This window comes from Mastigoproctus giganteus, chromosome 2 (assembly GCF_048544385.1).
Source record: "Mastigoproctus giganteus isolate SK-2022 chromosome 2, ASM4854438v1, whole genome shotgun sequence".
Lineage (NCBI taxonomy): Eukaryota > Metazoa > Arthropoda > Arachnida > Uropygi > Thelyphonidae > Mastigoproctus > Mastigoproctus giganteus.
In genome coordinates this window covers 241,827,884-241,846,800 of record NC_143576.1, presented here as the reverse complement: position 1 = coordinate 241,846,800, position 18,917 = coordinate 241,827,884, and the positions used below count along the sequence as shown (strand labels likewise).

At 36.8% G+C, this 18,917-nt stretch overlaps 1 protein-coding gene across 1 annotated transcript in view; it reads right to left on the bottom strand.

Moving 5' to 3' along the window:
• BORCS6 (BLOC-1 related complex subunit 6) overlaps positions 1-18,917 on the bottom strand; it is a 69,753-nt gene that overhangs the window by 33,657 nt on the left and 17,179 nt on the right. The window contains exon 2 of the mRNA XM_090369073.1: positions 6,914-7,688. Coding sequence (XP_090225199.1) covers positions 6,914-7,634 — 721 coding nt within the window. The 5' untranslated portion in view covers positions 7,635-7,688. The remainder of the gene's footprint in view (positions 1-6,913; positions 7,689-18,917) is intronic.

Below are 18,917 nucleotides of genomic sequence, written 5' to 3'. Positions count from 1 at the left end.
CTCAGGCACCCAAAATAATAAAATGAATTCTTTCACTTTAGAATGAATTCTTTCTACTAGGGCAAACAACACTGATAAAATTAACCCCACCTCAAAAAAGCTTTGTTAAGTGCCTCAAGCCCAGGATTAATTGAAAAGCCTACATCAAAAAATCCCTCCTGTGCCTGAGCAGGATTATAGATGCAATTACGTTTTGCCCTTACTCGTGGCATTTTTCGGCAAGATCCTATACTTTTTAACCATTTCCTCAGTTCATTTACATTTAATATCATTAGTAGTTACTTATACAATCAAAACACCATTAGTCCCCTTCTCCTTCCAGTCACATAGTTCCCTGAGGAGCTGTTGTGGCCACCAACAAAATCCTCCAACTGAATCGATCATATGCTATACAAGAGGCATTGAAAAATTTCACGCCCAAAAGTTCACTGATCCCATCCTTCCACCTAGTTGCAGGTCTTCCTTTAACAGCAGTTTTTGGAGTTGGTTTTGTTATGGTCTCTGTGGCATCAGATAATGTGGTTGTATGCCACTGCCTACTACATGGCCGATTTTGAAAGGGGCCAGCTTTAATCATAAGAAGAGTCATCATGCATTCCACGAGATGCTCTTGAAGAGCAAAGGTGACTACAGCAGAGCCCACTTATCAGCAATAAAGAATTTATATATAAAATATTTTATTATGATTCCATATGTCCAACAATGCTACAAACAGCTCTATATTCTTTTTTATGGACACTGATTTCAAAGTAATAGCTAAGCCCACTCAAAAACTGCATTCTGTGCTGAAAAGGTGCTCCGCACTTTCCTCTTCAGTTATGGAATTACATGATGTAGTTTCCAATATTCCATGTGGTAACTGTGATTCTTCGTATGTCGGCTGCACCAGGTGCCTTTTAGATACTCGTTTAAAGAAACATGCAACATTGGTTAGGGCAATGAGGGTCACAGCATCTGAACTGTCATTTCATTCAATAAATGAGGATCAGGTCTTCTTGTTTAATGAAGCTAAGGTTTTGAGCATACAGCATGATTTCACAAGACTTTTAATAGCTGAAACCTTAGAAATGAAGATTTAGACACAGGACATATTTAGCCTTGATTGCTTTTGGTTTATAGAAATAAAAAATAACTATATATAAAAGGCTTAACTCGCAAAAAATAATTCTTAAATATGGTGGAAACTACTGGTGGCAAATGCTGTTTCTAATTCTAAGGTTTTTCCAACTGGGTTATAGAAATTTGGAAAGAGAGTATTCTTTCACTAAGACAATACAAAAAGTGGATTACCTTCAACCAGTGGTGGGATTCAGTTGGTTAGTGCAAACCTGTTCCTAGAATTTCCCGAGTTTCACCCCGAATGCCATGCAAGCTATGATACTTTTGGTCTATGTTTGGTTTTTCTTTTTTACCTTGGAAAGGAGGAGTAAGGTGATAGAGAACTGATTTTTAAAATTTTTGATTCCCACCACTGCCTTCAACTGCTTCAAAAAAGCAGTTAAAGGTGAATTTTTTCGCCTTCAACTTCAAATTTTTTCTCCAGAAAACTGATTTATGATATTGCGCTTTTGGGCACAAAGATTTAATATTAAACATGTGGCTAACACTCTGTGCAAATTAAACAAGAGTTCAGTATAATCTAGACCGTACTCTAAGTAACAAAAATTCAAGGTGGGCACCAAAACTTTTGAATTTAACCACACATTAGAGGATCAAGTGCACACATGTGCAAATATACAACTGTTGAAAAGTTGATTTTATAAGTAGGTTTGTGATGATGGATGGAACACAGGCCTGAAACTTCGATTAACACAACAATCAAAGCAGTGGAAACATGCCAATTTCCATTTTTTCTGCTTTGGAGAAGTTTCGAATGAGAATAAGGGAACAATGATGGGAAACTCTTTAAAAATGGGTATACAACTGCAGAAGAACACTTCTAACCAAATAAGATTGCACTTCTAGACCAAATAATTCTAACCAAATAAGACAACTTTGTGAAAAAATAAAATAAAAGGATGTGAGTTGCTTACCAAAACAGTTTCATCAGGCCAATGCACCATCTAACAAGTCACATACTGCAATGACAATAATCACTCTAGTGACCGAATTCTTCTCCCATCTCCCTTATTCCCAGATTTAGCACCCTAGATCCTTTTTTTTAATGAACAAATAAAAAAGGGGATTTTTATTTGTTCGGATTAATGAAAAATTTCCTGAAAGAAATTAAATTTTAAAGTGAAAATGATGTAATTTGTGCAGTTTAATCAGGTTGGAGGTCCAAGATGCGGTCTCCAAAAAACAGATAACAAATGCTAAAAGACTGCTGTAATATGTATAGTAACATGAGAGGAGAGAGATTATATAGAAAAATAAATGTTAATTTTTGTCACTGCTACTTAGATTAAATTTACTTTTTATAATTCATTATATACAGTGGTGGACAAGAAAACTGCATCACTTGTGAATTTTGAAAATAATGAGTTTTGCACTGCATTGTGGGTTGCAGAACCACAAACTAATCAATCACTCCATATATATTCGAGAGGTATTTTTTCCCTCCCCTGCTTTGTAGTATTCAATTACACAGTGCTAGCTTTGAGTCTTTTCATGCAAAAAAAAAAAAAAGTTATATATATATATATATATATATTTTAACTGAAGTGAGAGGAAGAAGAGGAGGAGAAAAAAAAAAAAAAAAAAACATGCCATTAACACGGTGGGAAAAGAACAAAATAATTAACAGACATTCAGATTTTAAACATTAAAAAGAAAAATTTTATTATAATGTCTGAGATAATTCTTCACCTGATGACATACAACAGATTAAAGTAACAGTAGCTATTTTTACTTCAAGGGTCTGCACTGAGCATCTGTTCACAGCAAAGATCAAATTCTGACATTTAAAACCAATTGGCTGTTTCATTTGACAGTCAATTGGTTTTAAATATCAGAATTTGATCTTTTATTTGGATTTGAATTCAATTCTGCTCTTTTCGACAAGGCTGGAAACTAGCCTCAAATAAAAGAAAGCAAAATACATATTTTCTCCACATACCTAGAAGAATCTTTTATTCACAGAACAGAAAACATATCAAACCATGCGTGTTCAGCACATGTAACTTACCAGCAATTACCTCAACTGACCAATATCAGAAGTTTGTGTCTGCAAAGCAATGTTTTATCTGGTTTTCGTTCATTATTAGATTAAGCTTCCTTTAACACTCATCAGTGTTGAATAAAATTGGGAAAGATATTAAAGTGCAGTTATTTATTTTAATATAAGTATCATCTATAAACAATTATATCAATCATGGCTTTAACCCCGACTGTTCAGTTATGTCCAATACAGACCTACTGAATATGTTAGCATTTAGTATATCTGTACTGGAAACAAATTTAAGAAACATTAACATGAACAAATGAAATGGCTAAAGAGGGAAGCTTCTTAAAAAAAATCATAAAAAAGATAAGGCACCTAAATTTTTTTAATTTGCAAAAGCTGCCAAATACACAACTACTCACTCAATATTTTAAGTATATGGTTGGGGCTTTCCAGTATCAAAAGTATTTATGCATAATAAATTTACTATTTATATTTACATTTTATAATTGGTGGACAAAAAAACTGCATCACTTGTGAATTTTGCAAATAATGTGTTTTGCGCTGAATTGTGGGTTGCAGAAATGCTCAAAATGCATTTGTTAGATTGGATACATCTCTGTGAATGAAATACAATAAAAAGATTCCACCTGATATACCTAATTGCCATAAATATCTCCCCAAAGGGTAAAATGCTTAATTAATGGAAATAGGAGAAATCATGCAGATGGCAATCATGACAACTAAACATACATTTTACTGCATTTCAGTTTATTTACAAACTGAAATGACAAGTTAACGTAATAGTATTATGTACTGTAAATCAGCAAAATAAGTTCTCAGTATTTTGTTGTTCCTCCTGGAGCTGCAGCCCCAGACCATCTGACTATCAGGGAACTTTGTAGTCAGTGTTATGCAGTCAGGATGGTATGTCTCTGATTTTCATCTTCTGACATATCGCTTCCCATCTGAGCCATGCAGGTTAAATTTCGATTTGTCAGAAAAGATGACGGTGTCCCATTGCTCTTTTGTCCATGAAACATGCGTTTTGGCCCAAGCAAGTCACTTCTTCCTCATTTGTTGGTCAACAAAGGCTTCTTCTTGGGCCGAAAGGCATGCAGATCATATTCTGAAAGCCATCTTTGGATAGTTCATGCACTTGTTTCAACACCAGAGGCTATCTCAAAGTCCAGTTTTAGATCAGGAGCAGAAGCAGGGCGATTAGGAAGGCATAGCCATTGCAAATATCAATCTTGGGAAGGCATAGTCACTCTCTTATGGCCTGATCCAGGTCTTCTCTTCACATCACCGGTTTCACGCTTTAATTTCAGCACCCGGGATACTGTTGACAGCCTATTTTATCAGCGATAGCATGCATACAAAGCCCTTCCTGGGAGAGAGCAACAGCTACACTTTTTTTTTTTCTCAGTGTCAACTGAACATATGGAGCCATGCTTACACATCTGCAGAACAGGATACTAATGAACATGTATACCCTTCCAACGGTGTATTTATAGAAACGGCTGATGCAATACCTTTGCTTTGCGACAAACAAAATGACTGTAATCAAACATCTTATATGTTACAAATGTTACTTTTTTAAAGTGATGCAGTTTTTTTGTCTGCCACTATACATTATTTATGCTTGTTTTATTTGTCTGCCACAATACATTATTTATGCTTGTTTTATTTGTCAGTTGATACTGTTCATGTACTCAAATGTTTGTTTATGTGTCTGTAATCAAGTCACAAAGGAGGTTAGGTAGGCAAAGGCAGATTACAAGAAATTTTTGGAAAAGGATGCTAAGAAAAACAGCAAGGATTTCTTTATTTATATAAACTCTAAAAGGAAGGGAATGAATCTGATTGGTCCACTTGATATCGATGGTTAGGCTGTTGATGATCCTGCTCAGATAGCAAACAAACTGAATGATTATTTTGCATCTACATTCACACGAGGAGTTATTAAGGATTGAAAATGACAGAAGGTTATCAAATTGTAGCAGGGTGTTTAATGATTTTATAATAACTGAGTGCAAAGTGGAGGAGAAATTGTTGAAGTTAAGCATAAGAAAGGCACCTGGGGTGGATGGGATCTATCCAGTTATATTAAAGGAAGTAAGCAAACCCTTAGCCATAATTATGAGAGCATCCTTGGACTCAGGGGAGGTTCCCATGGACTGGAGATGTGCAAATGTATCCCAAATTCACAAAGGGGGATCGAAGGGTGACACGAGCAATTACAGACCAGTTAAATTCTGTTCCGGGTAAAATAATGGAGTCACTGTTTAAAGATGCATTGCAGGATCATCTAGACAAGACTGCGGCAATAATTCAGACACAGCATGGGTTTGTTAAGGGAAAGTCTTGTCTGACAAATTTGACTGGATATTATGATGTGGTTACAAAGGAACTGGATGCAAAAAATAATTTTGATATCATATACTTGGATTTCAGGAAAGCTTTTGACACCTTTGCGCATGGAAGACTACTGTACAAATTGGAGAAGAATGGTATTAAGGATAAGTTGCTACAATGGATAAAAGGATGGTTGAGTGGGAGAAGACAGAGGGTGGTAATCAATGGGCACTGCAATTCGTGGATTAATGTTATTAGTGGAGTCCCACAGGGTTCGGTGTTGGGTCCACTGTTGTTTTGTATATTTATCAATGATACTGATGAAGGTATATCAGGCTTAGTGTCGAAGTTTGCAGATGATACAAAGGTTGGCAGGGTTGTTAATGACAGTAATGTCAGTGTGGTACTGCAACAGAATCTAGAAAATTTTGGAAGATGGGCTGAGAAGTGGCAACTGTAGTTTAACATTCACAAATGCAAAGTACTGCATATGGGTAGAAGTAACCCTAGAGGAATGTACCAACTGTGTGGTACTACACTTAAGGTGGTAGAAAATGAAAAAGACCTGGGAGTAATTGTGCAGTCAGATATAAAGTTTTCTGAGCAATGCAGACAAGCTGCCAGGGCAGGTCATGGGGTTTTGTCAATGATTTACAGGAATTTTGCTAGCAGGGAAAAGGTGATTGTCCCTCTGTATAAGGCAATGGTCAAGCCACACCTGGAGTACTGCATACAGGTCTGGAGGCCTCATTTTAGGAAGGATGTAGATTTGCTTGAGCGTGTACAGAGAAGGGCAACAAGATTGGTGAGAGGAATGAAGGGATCCTCTTACCAAGAGAGGCTTAAGTTCTGCAAATTGCAGTGGCTGGACTCTAGGAACCTGCGAGGTGTATAAGGCCTTGAATGGGTTGAGCACACTGAATTCTGATGGGATTCTTCCACTTGTTCAGATTACGGACCTAAGGGGGCATAAATTCAAACTGAGGAAAGACAGATGTAGAATAAATGTATGGAAATTTGCCTTTAGCTAGTGGGTGGTTAATTGCTGGAACAAATTTCCATCTGTTGTTGTGGAAGTTGATAGGTTAAATAAATTTAAGGTGTTACTGGACAAACATTTAGAGGGAATTGTTGTGTAAATTTTTTTGGCTGATGCTGTATAAGCTCATACGCTTGCTTTCTTGCATCACATGCTACTATTACTACTACTCAGTAAACCATGTTTTTAATTTTTGGTAGCCAAAAAATGGGAATGCTTACAAATATCTGACCTGCTGGAGGACAGGTCCCTTTGGGCAATGTGTGTCAAAAACAAAAAGAATGTGAGTGAAATGACTGAATGCTTACACAATTAAATGTAACAAACAAAAATACACTTCAAAAATGCAATTTAAAATACATAATGCACTAACACTACTTAGAATAGCTTGTTAGAAATTTTTAATAACCTACCTGTCCATCTTGATACTGGGCTACTCATTTTAATCTTTTCCTGTAAATCTTCAGCAACAAAAGATACCATATCCCCTTCCACAGTTAGTGTACCTTGAAGTTCTGAGAGACCACTTGTATCACTTCCAGTTCTTCTGTGGCCTGATGAATATAGAGCATATTCCTCCGAGCTAAAGGAAGGTGATCCTTCTAAACTTGTTGTTTGACTGTCAGAAGTTTGTTGGCTCTTATGAACTTGTCTCCAGGGTTCCTCTGTTTCAACTGCTGACTTAGCTTCACCCTCAGTCTGCACTGCTGTACTCTGAGAAGAATTTTTTTGTAAGATGAGACTATTAGGCCTCTTATTCTCTTTAAAACCATCATTATCCTGTTCATCTCCCTCTTCAGACAACTTATTTAGTTCTTGATTAGGCTTGGAGTCCCTATTCTTTACTACACCTTTTCTCACATCACAAACATCCTGATCAAATGATATTTCCCCATATGACCCTGTCATAGTATCCACAGGATACTCTTCATTATCCTCACGATATATGGTTTCACTAAACCTGTCTGACTGTGTGCACATATTTTGTGCTTTGGTATCTGATTTTGTATATCCATCAGCATTTTGAAGCTGTTCACCCACAATTCCAGTAGTGTTACAGTTCTGCAAAAGTGATTCTCCACTCTTTCCTACAGAAGTATTATCCAAGGATGCACACATTTCTTCTGTGTTCATGGTGCATATTTTTATTTCAATATTTGATTTGGATGGATAAAACAGGATTGCATTCTGAAAAGAATAAAATAAATTACCACTGTCATTTAAATAAATATATTTTCTTCATGTGTAAAAATAGTCTGTTGGGCTGTAAGGCATATTATGAACAAATTAACCAATAATATGTGAATAAGAAAACTGGTTATTTTGTGTAACTTAATGTGGCTTTATAAGTAAATGACAATATTTACTTAAAATAAAAAAAGCATGGAAAGTTGGAGAAATGCTGTGAAATAAAAAAATATTCACTTATTCATTTACTAGGACAATCTACATAATAGGGAAGATTTCTACAATATACAAAATTCCTATATTACAAAAATGCAACAAAAATATCACACACGTATAAGTGAAAATATAAGAAGAAAAAAGAATCATCATATAATATTTATAATACAAGAGAAAATATAAAAAGTAAAAACAATGACACCATTAAAAGAAAAAAGGTACACATACATGTATAGGGTGTTTCAAAGTATGTGCAAAAAAAATTCTGGGAAGTATTCTAGGGTACAACATAAATAAAAGAAGCAAAAAAAAAATGCATAAAAACATGTCTAATTCTCAACATTTATAGCATTATAGGTGTTTTAATTTCAAAAAAACTGCTGTGGCATTTTGAAGTAAACAAAAATTAAGTAAGAATAAGAGTAGATGTGTGACTAGCATCAATAAATATTTTACTGGGTACCAGTAATAACAATTACTAATAATAAAGAAATTTATACTCCACCCCAGACCAATAGATACCAAAAAGAGTGAAATGTTGCAAATGTTTATACCAAAACAAAAACAAAATCATAATAAAAAATAAAAAGAAAGTTGACTATTGAGATTCATCTCAGAAGGCAACAACAGCTGAGGAAACTGCAACATTAATAGTTAATTCAATACAATAATAATATAATATAACTAATTTGAGAAATGTTATGCAGTGAAAAGAAAGAAATGGAACTTAGTTTTGCAATCAAAAGACAATGTCAAAATCATCAAAGGAACAGAATAAATAGCAAGCTAAGGATGTGCAACAATGCTACACAACAATGCCAATGAAAAATAAAGAAGTGACAGTTCAAAAAATGCAGGCTATATTGTTCCAAAGGGCTCTCTGTTATTGTGTGCTTGCTTGCTGTGTTCCAAATAACAGGGATGATAATTCTATTTCTGTTGTTTGTGGGCTCTGTTCCTCCATTTTGAATTTATTAATATCTGGGTAAAATTAGGGTCCCCCAAAATGGTGTGACTTACCTTTATGTAGAGCTGAAAAGGCACTATAACGTTAGTAATCAACAAATTCTAAAAAAGAAAACTGTTACAACATATAGCGATTCGTTCTTTTTTTTTATAAGTATATTGGGTAAGATCGTTACTAGTTGCTAACTGTTGCTCAATTTCAATGTTCCTGAAGATGTCTGTATTGTTTGTATTGATGTGAAAGAGAAATGCCTCGACCAATTCTCTGTATGCACAAAACCACCAACCTTTCTTTCTACTACAGTAGTAGGCCCCTTAGTCTCGTCTTCTGTTCTCTGGTCTGTTCTACTGTAACTTTGCTCCTCGGTCCACAAAAATTAGAATGGTTCACGGGCATTCGTATAGAACGGTTTTTCATCCCGAAAAACAATTCATCCTGATCACAGCACCAGTGTTCCACAGGGCTTTCTGTTATTGTGTGCTTGCTTGCTGGACATCATGCCAATGGAGAATAAGGCCATCAGCTCTTACTATTATTCACCATTCAATGTGTACAATAAAGTTCCGGGCAAGTCTAATCACTAATACGGATGTTCCAGAAAATGCCTGTGTTTTATATGATTGACTAGTGGTTTATACTTTGGGACAACAATCTCGTGTTCTCAAGATCTATTCTGAATCGCTGAGAATAGACTCGCAATATCAAAATCGGCGTTGTGTTTATTCATTCTGAAATCTTTCTATCAGTTAGACCTCAAAATGCCGCATAACATGGTTCTTTTAATATAAAACTCGTGCTGTGGATAACGTGTAGCAAGAGAATGGCTAAGAGGCAAGGATGATTAAACAAAACATGATTGATTAATTGTAGCATACAAATAGATATAAAAATCAAGTTATGGTGTCTTTCGAACAGTTAAATAAGAATTCTTTATCTCTCATTAATGGATAAATAATAGGTTAATATGATAATGATATATATATATATATAAATTTGTCTGCATTCTTAGGTGGTAGATGACTTTCATCAACTGGTGAAATACCACCACTTTGCTTATTGGAGGCTTGAAGTGGTGAAACCCATGTTTAGTCTCTAGAGCAAAGTTTCCGGCTTCCCCCTCTCCCCATACTTCTCCTTCAACCCATGCATGGTACTAAGTACTATAGGTTTTGATATCTTTCGTGTTTGGGGTTTTCATAAAAAAAAAAAAAAAAAAAAAAAAAAATGTAACCTTAAGTTGACACGGCTGCTCATACTCTCTGGAGCTGACAGTCATCTCGCTGTCCGAACATCTGGGTACAAGTGTAAGGATGCCATATAGGTTTGACAATCACAACTGATAGTATTACATTTATACAAGTGGATCTTGTTAGCCTTAAATTCTAGGTTCTAAGTGTGATAAAATAGATGCTACCATAGTGTGTACCTAGGAGGAGGGTTGTTTGTCACTGTACTCTAGTTAGGGGCTCACATCCGGTGAGTATGGGCTTGGCACACCCAGGGTCCTGAGCTGGATATCATCATTCTTCTCTTTCTTGGTGATCCCCCCCCCCCTCTCTCTCTCTCTCTCTCTCAGGGTAACTCAATTTTTTTTTGGCCAGTGCAGCATAAGCCTCAGGCTTCCTTGCACCATATGGCTAATAATAATAATAATAATAATAATAATAAGGGGTTAGGTCTTAATGTTCGACACTTTCATTCTGCTAGCTATCGTATTACAAACATGAAGTGAAACTTACCAGAATACTCCTTGGTATGTTCAGGGGTTGGCAGTTGAGAGCAGGAGCCAGCAGCACAAGACGTCTTTTATGGTTAGATAGCCTCAAAAAAAAAAAAAAAAAAAAGCTTCCTCAGCGTTCATCTCTCTCTAGATTTTTCTCCTAGTTTTTATTCTGTCCGTCTCTGTTCTCCCTCTGTCCTGTCTCTGCGTCCACGCACTTTTTTCTTTTTTTTCTTCCCTTTCTTTGTCTCCACTCTGCATATATGTATATCCCCCCTTTTTGAGTTTCAAATCCTTCTATTGGTCAAAAGGCTAATTTTGTGGGGAAAAGAAAATCCCAGTGACTGTTATTTCGGAAACCTGACCCGGTAAAAAATGGAATTTATGAGGAGAAAGAGGAACTTCACATCTGTATGGGGTGGCATTTCCAGACTGTCCAGCGGTAGTCACTAGGTTTAAAGTCTGTTCATTCCTACACAAGGAATTTCCAGACAACAATCACACCCCGTAGTTATCATGTTCACATTTCACCCAAAAGTATGTTCCTTAATTGACATTACTCAGTTCTCTCTGACAAGTCATATACTTTCTCACCATTTTATAAACACTACATCCACGATGTTCATCCGATCCGATCGAGTAACAATCTCTCACTGTGAATCAGCCGGACTCATAAAGATGCCATAGTGTTTCAACTGCTGTTTTCCCTAGCGTAGCATCAACGTGCGTACGCTAAAAAAAAAAAAAGGAAACAGCCTTCTACATGAAGTGAATATCACCCTACAAGTATAGTAGTGGCAAAAGCATAGGGTGACTTGGTGCGGTGACAGCCCTCAAAGGCAAATGAAAAGTAAAAATGAAGACATTTTTACAATATATATTGAGAAAATTAATATATACAGTGGTACCTTGGTGTGCGAGCATAATTCGTTCCAGAAACGTGCTCGTAATCCAAAGCACTCTTATATCAAAGCGAATTTTCCCATAAGAAATCATGGAAACCCAGATGATTTGTTCCAAAACTCAAAAATATTCATATACTGTAAAAATGATTAATACAAAATACATATATACCTTTTCATATTTTTAATATTTAAATTTAATATACATAAAGCAATCGAATTTATGGTAGGACGACTTTCACTGTCACTAACGGAATCACTGCTATCTGTTGACTCTTTTTGTGCGACTTTAACAAGGAACCTCTCCAATGACATTTGCCTCCTCTTGAGGATTTCACGGAAATATGACATTGCATTGTCGTTAAACAGATTCATCGCTCGCACTATTACAAAATGAGGAGGCACGCTTGATACACATAAACAAAGCTGCGCGCGTGTAGCAATTGAATAAACAACACCATAAAGGCAGAGATACACTATTAACACCTCACATTTTACTAAAGCACATTTCTGGAGGTTACTACCATAAAACAATAAAAAATTTCCAGTTATGTTCCTGCTAGTGGAATCTGTTATAAACTGGTAGTAAACTTGATCTAATTGCATTTGCGATTATACTGATAGCTGAAATTGTGTTGGTTTTTACGTTATTATGGTGAAATGTGTTTCCCCTTCACTGATATAAAAAAAATTACATTTTCAGAATCTTCTCTTCATTCCTATCGTGTTGCGTTCGGTTGGGGTGATTCTGCGTTCGACTGCCATTTCTTGTAAACACAAAGGCGAATCGTGCATAAGCGAATTCGGTTCGTGTTATATAAGCTATCGTTCGCGTATTTATAAATCGTGTATGATCGAATTCGTGTAGTGTGAACACGTGTTATACGAGGACTGACTGTACTCGTATTGTAAGACCTCGCTCGTTTATCAAGTTAAAATTTATTAAAAATTTTTGCTCGTCTTGCAAAACACTTGTAGACCAAGTTACTCGCAATCCAAGGTACCACTGTAATTAAAAGGATATATGTAAATATAAATGAAATAAGAGAATATTATAACTGACAATAATATTCGAATATATTTCAAAGTTCGTAAAATTCAGTTGCTGTCTCCATTGCATTAGCATTAGTAGTGACATTTAATGCAAGATTATATGGCATCAGCCAAAAAAAAAAAAAAAAAAAAAACTTGCCATTTTACCTATCTATTCCCTCCAATAGTCTGTCTAGTTCTTTCTTGATTTTGTTTAAGCTATCAACTTCCACAACAAGAGAGGGAAGTCTGTTTCAGCAATCAACCACTCATGTCTAAAAGCAAATTTTCGCACATCTATTCTGCAACCATCCTTTCTCAATTTGAATTTATGTCCCCTCATGTGCATAGTCTGAGCAGAAGGAAGAATTCCATTAGCACTGAGTTTGCTCAAACCATTCAGAGCCTTAAAAACCTCAATCAGATCACCTAACAGGTGTCTAGGCTTCAGACGACAATTAACAGAACAGAAGCCTTTCTTGATAAGAGACCCCCCCATGGTTTGCTCACCAATCTCATTGCCCTTCCCTGTATGTGGAGATAGGAGAAACCCCTGGTGCCACCAGACAATTAATGCACTTTGCCCTTCCCTGTACTCATCCCAGCAGTTCCACATCCTTCCTAAAATGAGGCCTCCAGACTTGTATGCAGACTCAAGACATGATCTGACCATTGCCTTATAAAATGGGATAATCATCTTATCCCTGCTAGCAAAATTCCTGTATATCATTGACAAAACCCAATGAGCCATCCTGGCAGACTGTCTACATTGCTCAGAGAACTTCATATCTGACTGTACAATTATCCCCAGGTCTTTTTCATTTTCCACTACCCTGAGTACCACACAGCTGGTACGTTACTCTGGGGTTACTGTTACCCATTGATTGGAATTTGTGGGTTGGTCACTCACACACTAGCAAGACTTTTGTGGACTTATTTGATGAGTGTTTTCTACATCAGCATGTTTAGGAGGCAACTAGAGGGAGTAATACTCTTGATCTGATTATCAGTAGTGATTCTATGCATTAAGAATCTGCAGATAAAGGAACCACTAGGCGGTAGTGATCACAGTGCACTGAAGTGGGATTTACTCAAAGAGGTAACTGGAAGGGTTTTTGCTTTCGTAAAGGCGACTACGGTGGTCTGAATCAGTATTTAAATTCTATCTGGTGGGACCAACTGATGATGTTACCAAAAGCAAATTCAAAATGGGAAGCATTCAAAGAATTTATCTTGGAAGCTACTAGGCTTTACATACCAACTAAGAAATATTGTTCAAGGTTTAAGCCTAAATGGGTGTCAGATGAACTAATGAGACATGTGGCAGAGAAGAAAAATGCATGGGATACATATAAATAAACAGGTGACATGGAAGCCTATGATAGATATAAGCTGGTCTGTAACCAAGTCACAAAGGAGATTAGGCAGGCAAAGGCAGATTATGAAAAATCTTTGGCAAAGGATGCAAAGAAAAACAGCAAAGAGTTATTTTCCTTTGTAAACTGCAGAAGGAAAGGGATGAATCAGATTGGTCCACTGGATATTGATGGTTCAACTGTTGATGATCCTGCTCGGGTGGCTAACAAACTAGAGTATTTTGCATCTACATTAACACATGAGGAGTTATTTAAGGAGGGGAATGCCAGAGGTGAATTGAACTCTGGTAGTGAGCTAGATGATTTTGTAATAACTGAGAGGAAAGTGGAGGAGAAATTGTTGAAGATAAACATAAAAAAGGCGCCGAGGTGGAGGAGATCTATCCAGTTATATTAAAGGAAGCAGCAAAGGAAGTAAGCAAACCCTTAGCCATAATTATGAGAGCTTCTTTGGACTCAGGGGAGGTACCCATGGACTGGAGATGTGCAAATGTGACCCCAATTCACAAAGGAGGATCAAAGGGCAACACAAGTAATTATAGACCTGTTAGTTTAACTTCTGTTCCCGGGAAATTATTGGAGGCACTGGTTAAAGAAGCATTGCAGGATCATTTCTAATGTACAGCTTTAAAACAGATTTTGCAAGCTAGCTGACAGATACAGTCCACTGGATTAGTTCACATATAATATCAGTCTCTACCCTGCCAGCTAGTGGCTGGAGGAAGCGCAAACAGTGTATACATAGGGGAGGGGGACTCACTATAACCTAAAATTTCATTAATTTATACATGTGCCTTATCTACAAAATGAGAATGAATAATCAAACTAACAGAACAAACTTAGCTGTGAAATTAGCATTAGGCGATCTTAAATCGCCTCTGACTTAAATCTACCTAAGTCTGTATAATTCTTCTGTTGTCTCTATCACTTACCCAACTCTACATATAATTCTGACTTCCATTCTTTGAAACAACTTGCCCCAATCTAACTTTCCTAACAATGAGGTAATTTTTTCTCGGTGATTTTATTGTATCAACTCCCAGCTAGCTGCAATTTTCTAGTTACAGAGACCAACTGGTTGAGATACTGAAGCTTTAAGTGCAACTAATCACCCTAGCACAACTTGTTAATCTATCTACCAGAACAGCAAACAATTTAGCAATATACACAATACTAGTGATTTTTTCTTAAAAAAAAAAAAAAAAAAAAATCACTCAAAATTACAGATATTAGTTGTCCTTTAAGAGAGTAGTGGGAAATTACTGCTGGGTCAGTCTAACTTCAGTAAAATCATGAGGCAATGATCAAGGGAGGAATTCAGGATCATTTAGATAGAAATGGAATTGTGAAGGATATGCAGCATGGTTTTATAAAGGGAAAATCATGTTTAAGAAATCTGGTTAGCTATTTGATAGGGTCACTCATCAGCTGAATTTAGGGAATAGTTTTTGACACTGTTTATTTAAATTTCAGCAAAGCATTTGACTCAGTACCACATGAGTGGTTACTTTATAAGTTGGAACACATGGAAAGTTGTGTTGTTGGAATCACAGGTAAAATCCTTAAATGGATAGCAGGATGGCTTCTGGGCAGGAGGCAGAGGGTTGTGATATATGGTTATTCCTCAGATTGGGGTTACTGTAAGAAAGTAGGGGGTTAGAGGGGTAAGAAGTGGGGTTACTGTAAGAATGGGCTTAGAGGGGGAACAGGTATCCTGTATGTTATCAGACACTCAGCCTAAAATACTGATGGATCCAATATCTCTCTATTACAGAAGATTTAGGAGAAGTGCGGTTGGCCTGGCTCCATAAAATCCACTCATGCACACCTTCTCAATGGTAAGCCCTGTTATGTCACTTAAGTGGCAACGAACGTGTAGAGTGGTTCTCTCAAGACGCTGGTCAGCACGAAGAGGAAAACACCAAACCCTCCAGCATACGACAGCACTACAAAACAAATGACCCTCAGTCCCGAGCAGCTTTCACTCCCCCTCTTACGGCAGCGAGAGGATCAGAATGGAAGCAGAGGGTGCTAAGAATCTCTGGGTACGATCAGGCTGCCATGCACGGAAACTGAACTTTGCCTGTTATAACGTAAGATCACTCATCAGGGAAGACAGGATATTAGAGCTGGAAAAGGAATTAGAAAATGTGAATTGGAATATCATCGGTTTGGCTGAAACAAGAAGAAGAAATGAATCACTTATAAGTTTATCAAGTGGAAATCTGCTGTACACCAATGGAAACAGGGAAAGGAGTGAAGGTGGAGTTGGGTTTCTGGTCCATAAAGATTTAAAAAACAACATTTTGGAATTCAAAAGTACATCACCAAGGGTGTAAAGACTAATACTCAAGATTTCTAAGAGGTACAAGCTAAAGGTTATAATGATTTATGCACCAACATTGAGCCATGATGATGAAGAGGTTCAAGAAATGTACACCGAAATTGAGTCTCCTAGATGAGCAGAAAACCCACTACACTATTATTATGGGGGACTTCAATGCTAAGGTTGGAAAAAGACAAAACAGCGCAGAAAGGGGAACTATAGGATATTTTGGAATTGGTGAAAGAAATGAAAGAGGTGAAAGACTTGTGGAATTTCCAGAATCTCAAGAATTGTCAGTAATGAACACTTTTTTCAAGAAAAGAGTGAACAGAAAATGGACATGGAAGAGACCAAATGGATTAACAACTAATGAAATCGACTTCAACCTCACAAACAGAAGATATATTGTGAATGATGTTACCATCCTGAATAAAATAAATGTTGGAAGTGATCACAGAATGATAAGATGTACACTTGATATAGATGTAGGAAAGGAAAGGAAAAAACTGACTCGAGTAAATAATACAAAGGTCTTTGAGATAACAGAAGAGGAGAAAAAGCAGCATGTACTGGAACTTAACAAGTTTGAGCTTCTGCAGACTGCTCAGGACCAAGATATCTATGAGGAATATTACAACTTTCTGAAAGTGATAAAGCCCAAGAAACCTATAGGGAAAAAGAAATCCAAAGAAGAAAAAATTAGTCAAGAAACACTTGATATGATGAACCGAAGGCAAAAAATGAAGAGCAAGATAAATACTAACAAGAAAAAAATTGAGTATACTGAGTTATACAAAGCCATTAGAAAGAGACTCAGAGAGGACATAAGAAGATTTAACACAAGAAAAGTAGAACAAGCATTAAAGGAAAACAAAGGATTTAAATCAGCAGCCACGAGCAGTAATATAGAAAGACAAATGATACTGAAACTGAAGAATAGCGATGGTGTACTTATAAACAGCAGAGAAGGCATAATTCAAATAGCAGAAGACTACTAAAGAGAATTATACAAGGAGCAAGGGAATGACGCCAGCAGTGGGGAAGATGGATTGTAAAGTAGCAACACATACGACATATCCGATATTCTTCCTAATGAGGCAGAACATGCATTGAAGAAAATGAAGAATCAGAAAGCCCCGGGGAGAAGATGAAGTTACTGTAGAGTTGTTAAAATTGGGAGGAAGAGACATAACACAAAAACTGGCAAGACTCTTCACAAAGTGCATTAGAAAAGGTGTAACGCCTAAGCAGTGGAATAATGCAATCATAGTTTTGCCGCATAAGAAAGGAGATAAATCAGAAATTGGAAATTATAGACCAATTAGCTTGTTATCCAAACATCTACAAGTTGTTCACAAGGGTCATTACTAACAGATTAGAAAGAATACTTGATGAGAATCAACTGAAAGAGCAAGCTGGTTTTAGGACAGGATTCTCAACTATGGATCACCTTCACGTAATATCACAGCTAATGGAGAAAGCAAATGAATATAAAACACCATTATGCCTGGCATTTGTGGATTATGAAAAGGCATTTGACTCCATACAGCATAAGGCAGTGTTTCGGGCACTGGAAAGACAAGGCATAGATACCCCATATATTATGATTTTGAAGAAAATATATGAGAGTGCTACATCCTTTATTAGACTAGACAAAGACAGTAGCAAATTTAAAATCGAGAAAGGAGTTCAACAAGGAGACACAATATCTCCGAAGCTGTTTACTGCTGCCCTTGAGGAAGCTTTCAGAAGATTAGACTGGTCGCAGAAAGGAGTCAACGTGAACGGAGAGTACCTAAACCATTTACGATTTGCAGATGACATTGTGGTCATAAGCCACGATCCCAAAGAATTAGAGGAAAATCTTAATCAGTTATGCACAGTTAGTAAGGATTTTGGATTAAAGATGAATATGGCTAAAACAAAAGTAATGATGAACAAGTATGCCACAGAAAGGGAAATAATGATTGAAGGAGCAGTAATTGAAAAGGTGGAGTCATATACTTATCTGGGACAAGTTATCAGCTGTAATAATGATAAATGGCTGGAAGTCAAGAGAAGAATAAATTTTGGATGGATAGCATTCAGGAAATATAGTCACATACTGAAGAGCAATATCCCAGTTTGTCTGAAACGTAAAATAATGAACCAATGTATACTCCGCACCATGACTTATGGAAGTGAAACTTTGGCACTCACCAAAAGAATGGAACAGAAGCTGAGAACTACACAGCGAAGAATGGAACAAATTATATTGGGAATCAGACTCTTAGATAAGGAGAGAAACACATGGATTAGGCAGCAAACTCAAGTAAAGGACATTCTTATCAAAACTAAAGAACTAAAATGGTCTTGGGCAGGACACATAGCTCACAGACATGATGACAGATGGACTAAGAAAATAACAGAATGGTACCCAAGAGGGCTAGAAGAAAGCCTGGAAGACAAGGGCAGAGATGGATAGATGAAAGTCATGACTTTGTGGGTAGTAAATGGATGGCCAGGGCTCAAAACAGAAGGAACCGGAAAGTTGCTGGAGAAGCCTTCATCCTGCAGTGGATTGAAAATGGCTTATGATGATGAAGTGGGGTTCCCCAGGGATCAGTATTGAGACCACTGCTGTTTCTGATTTTCTTAAATCACATCAATGAAGGGATAGAGGGCATGATGTCTAAATTTGCAGATAATGT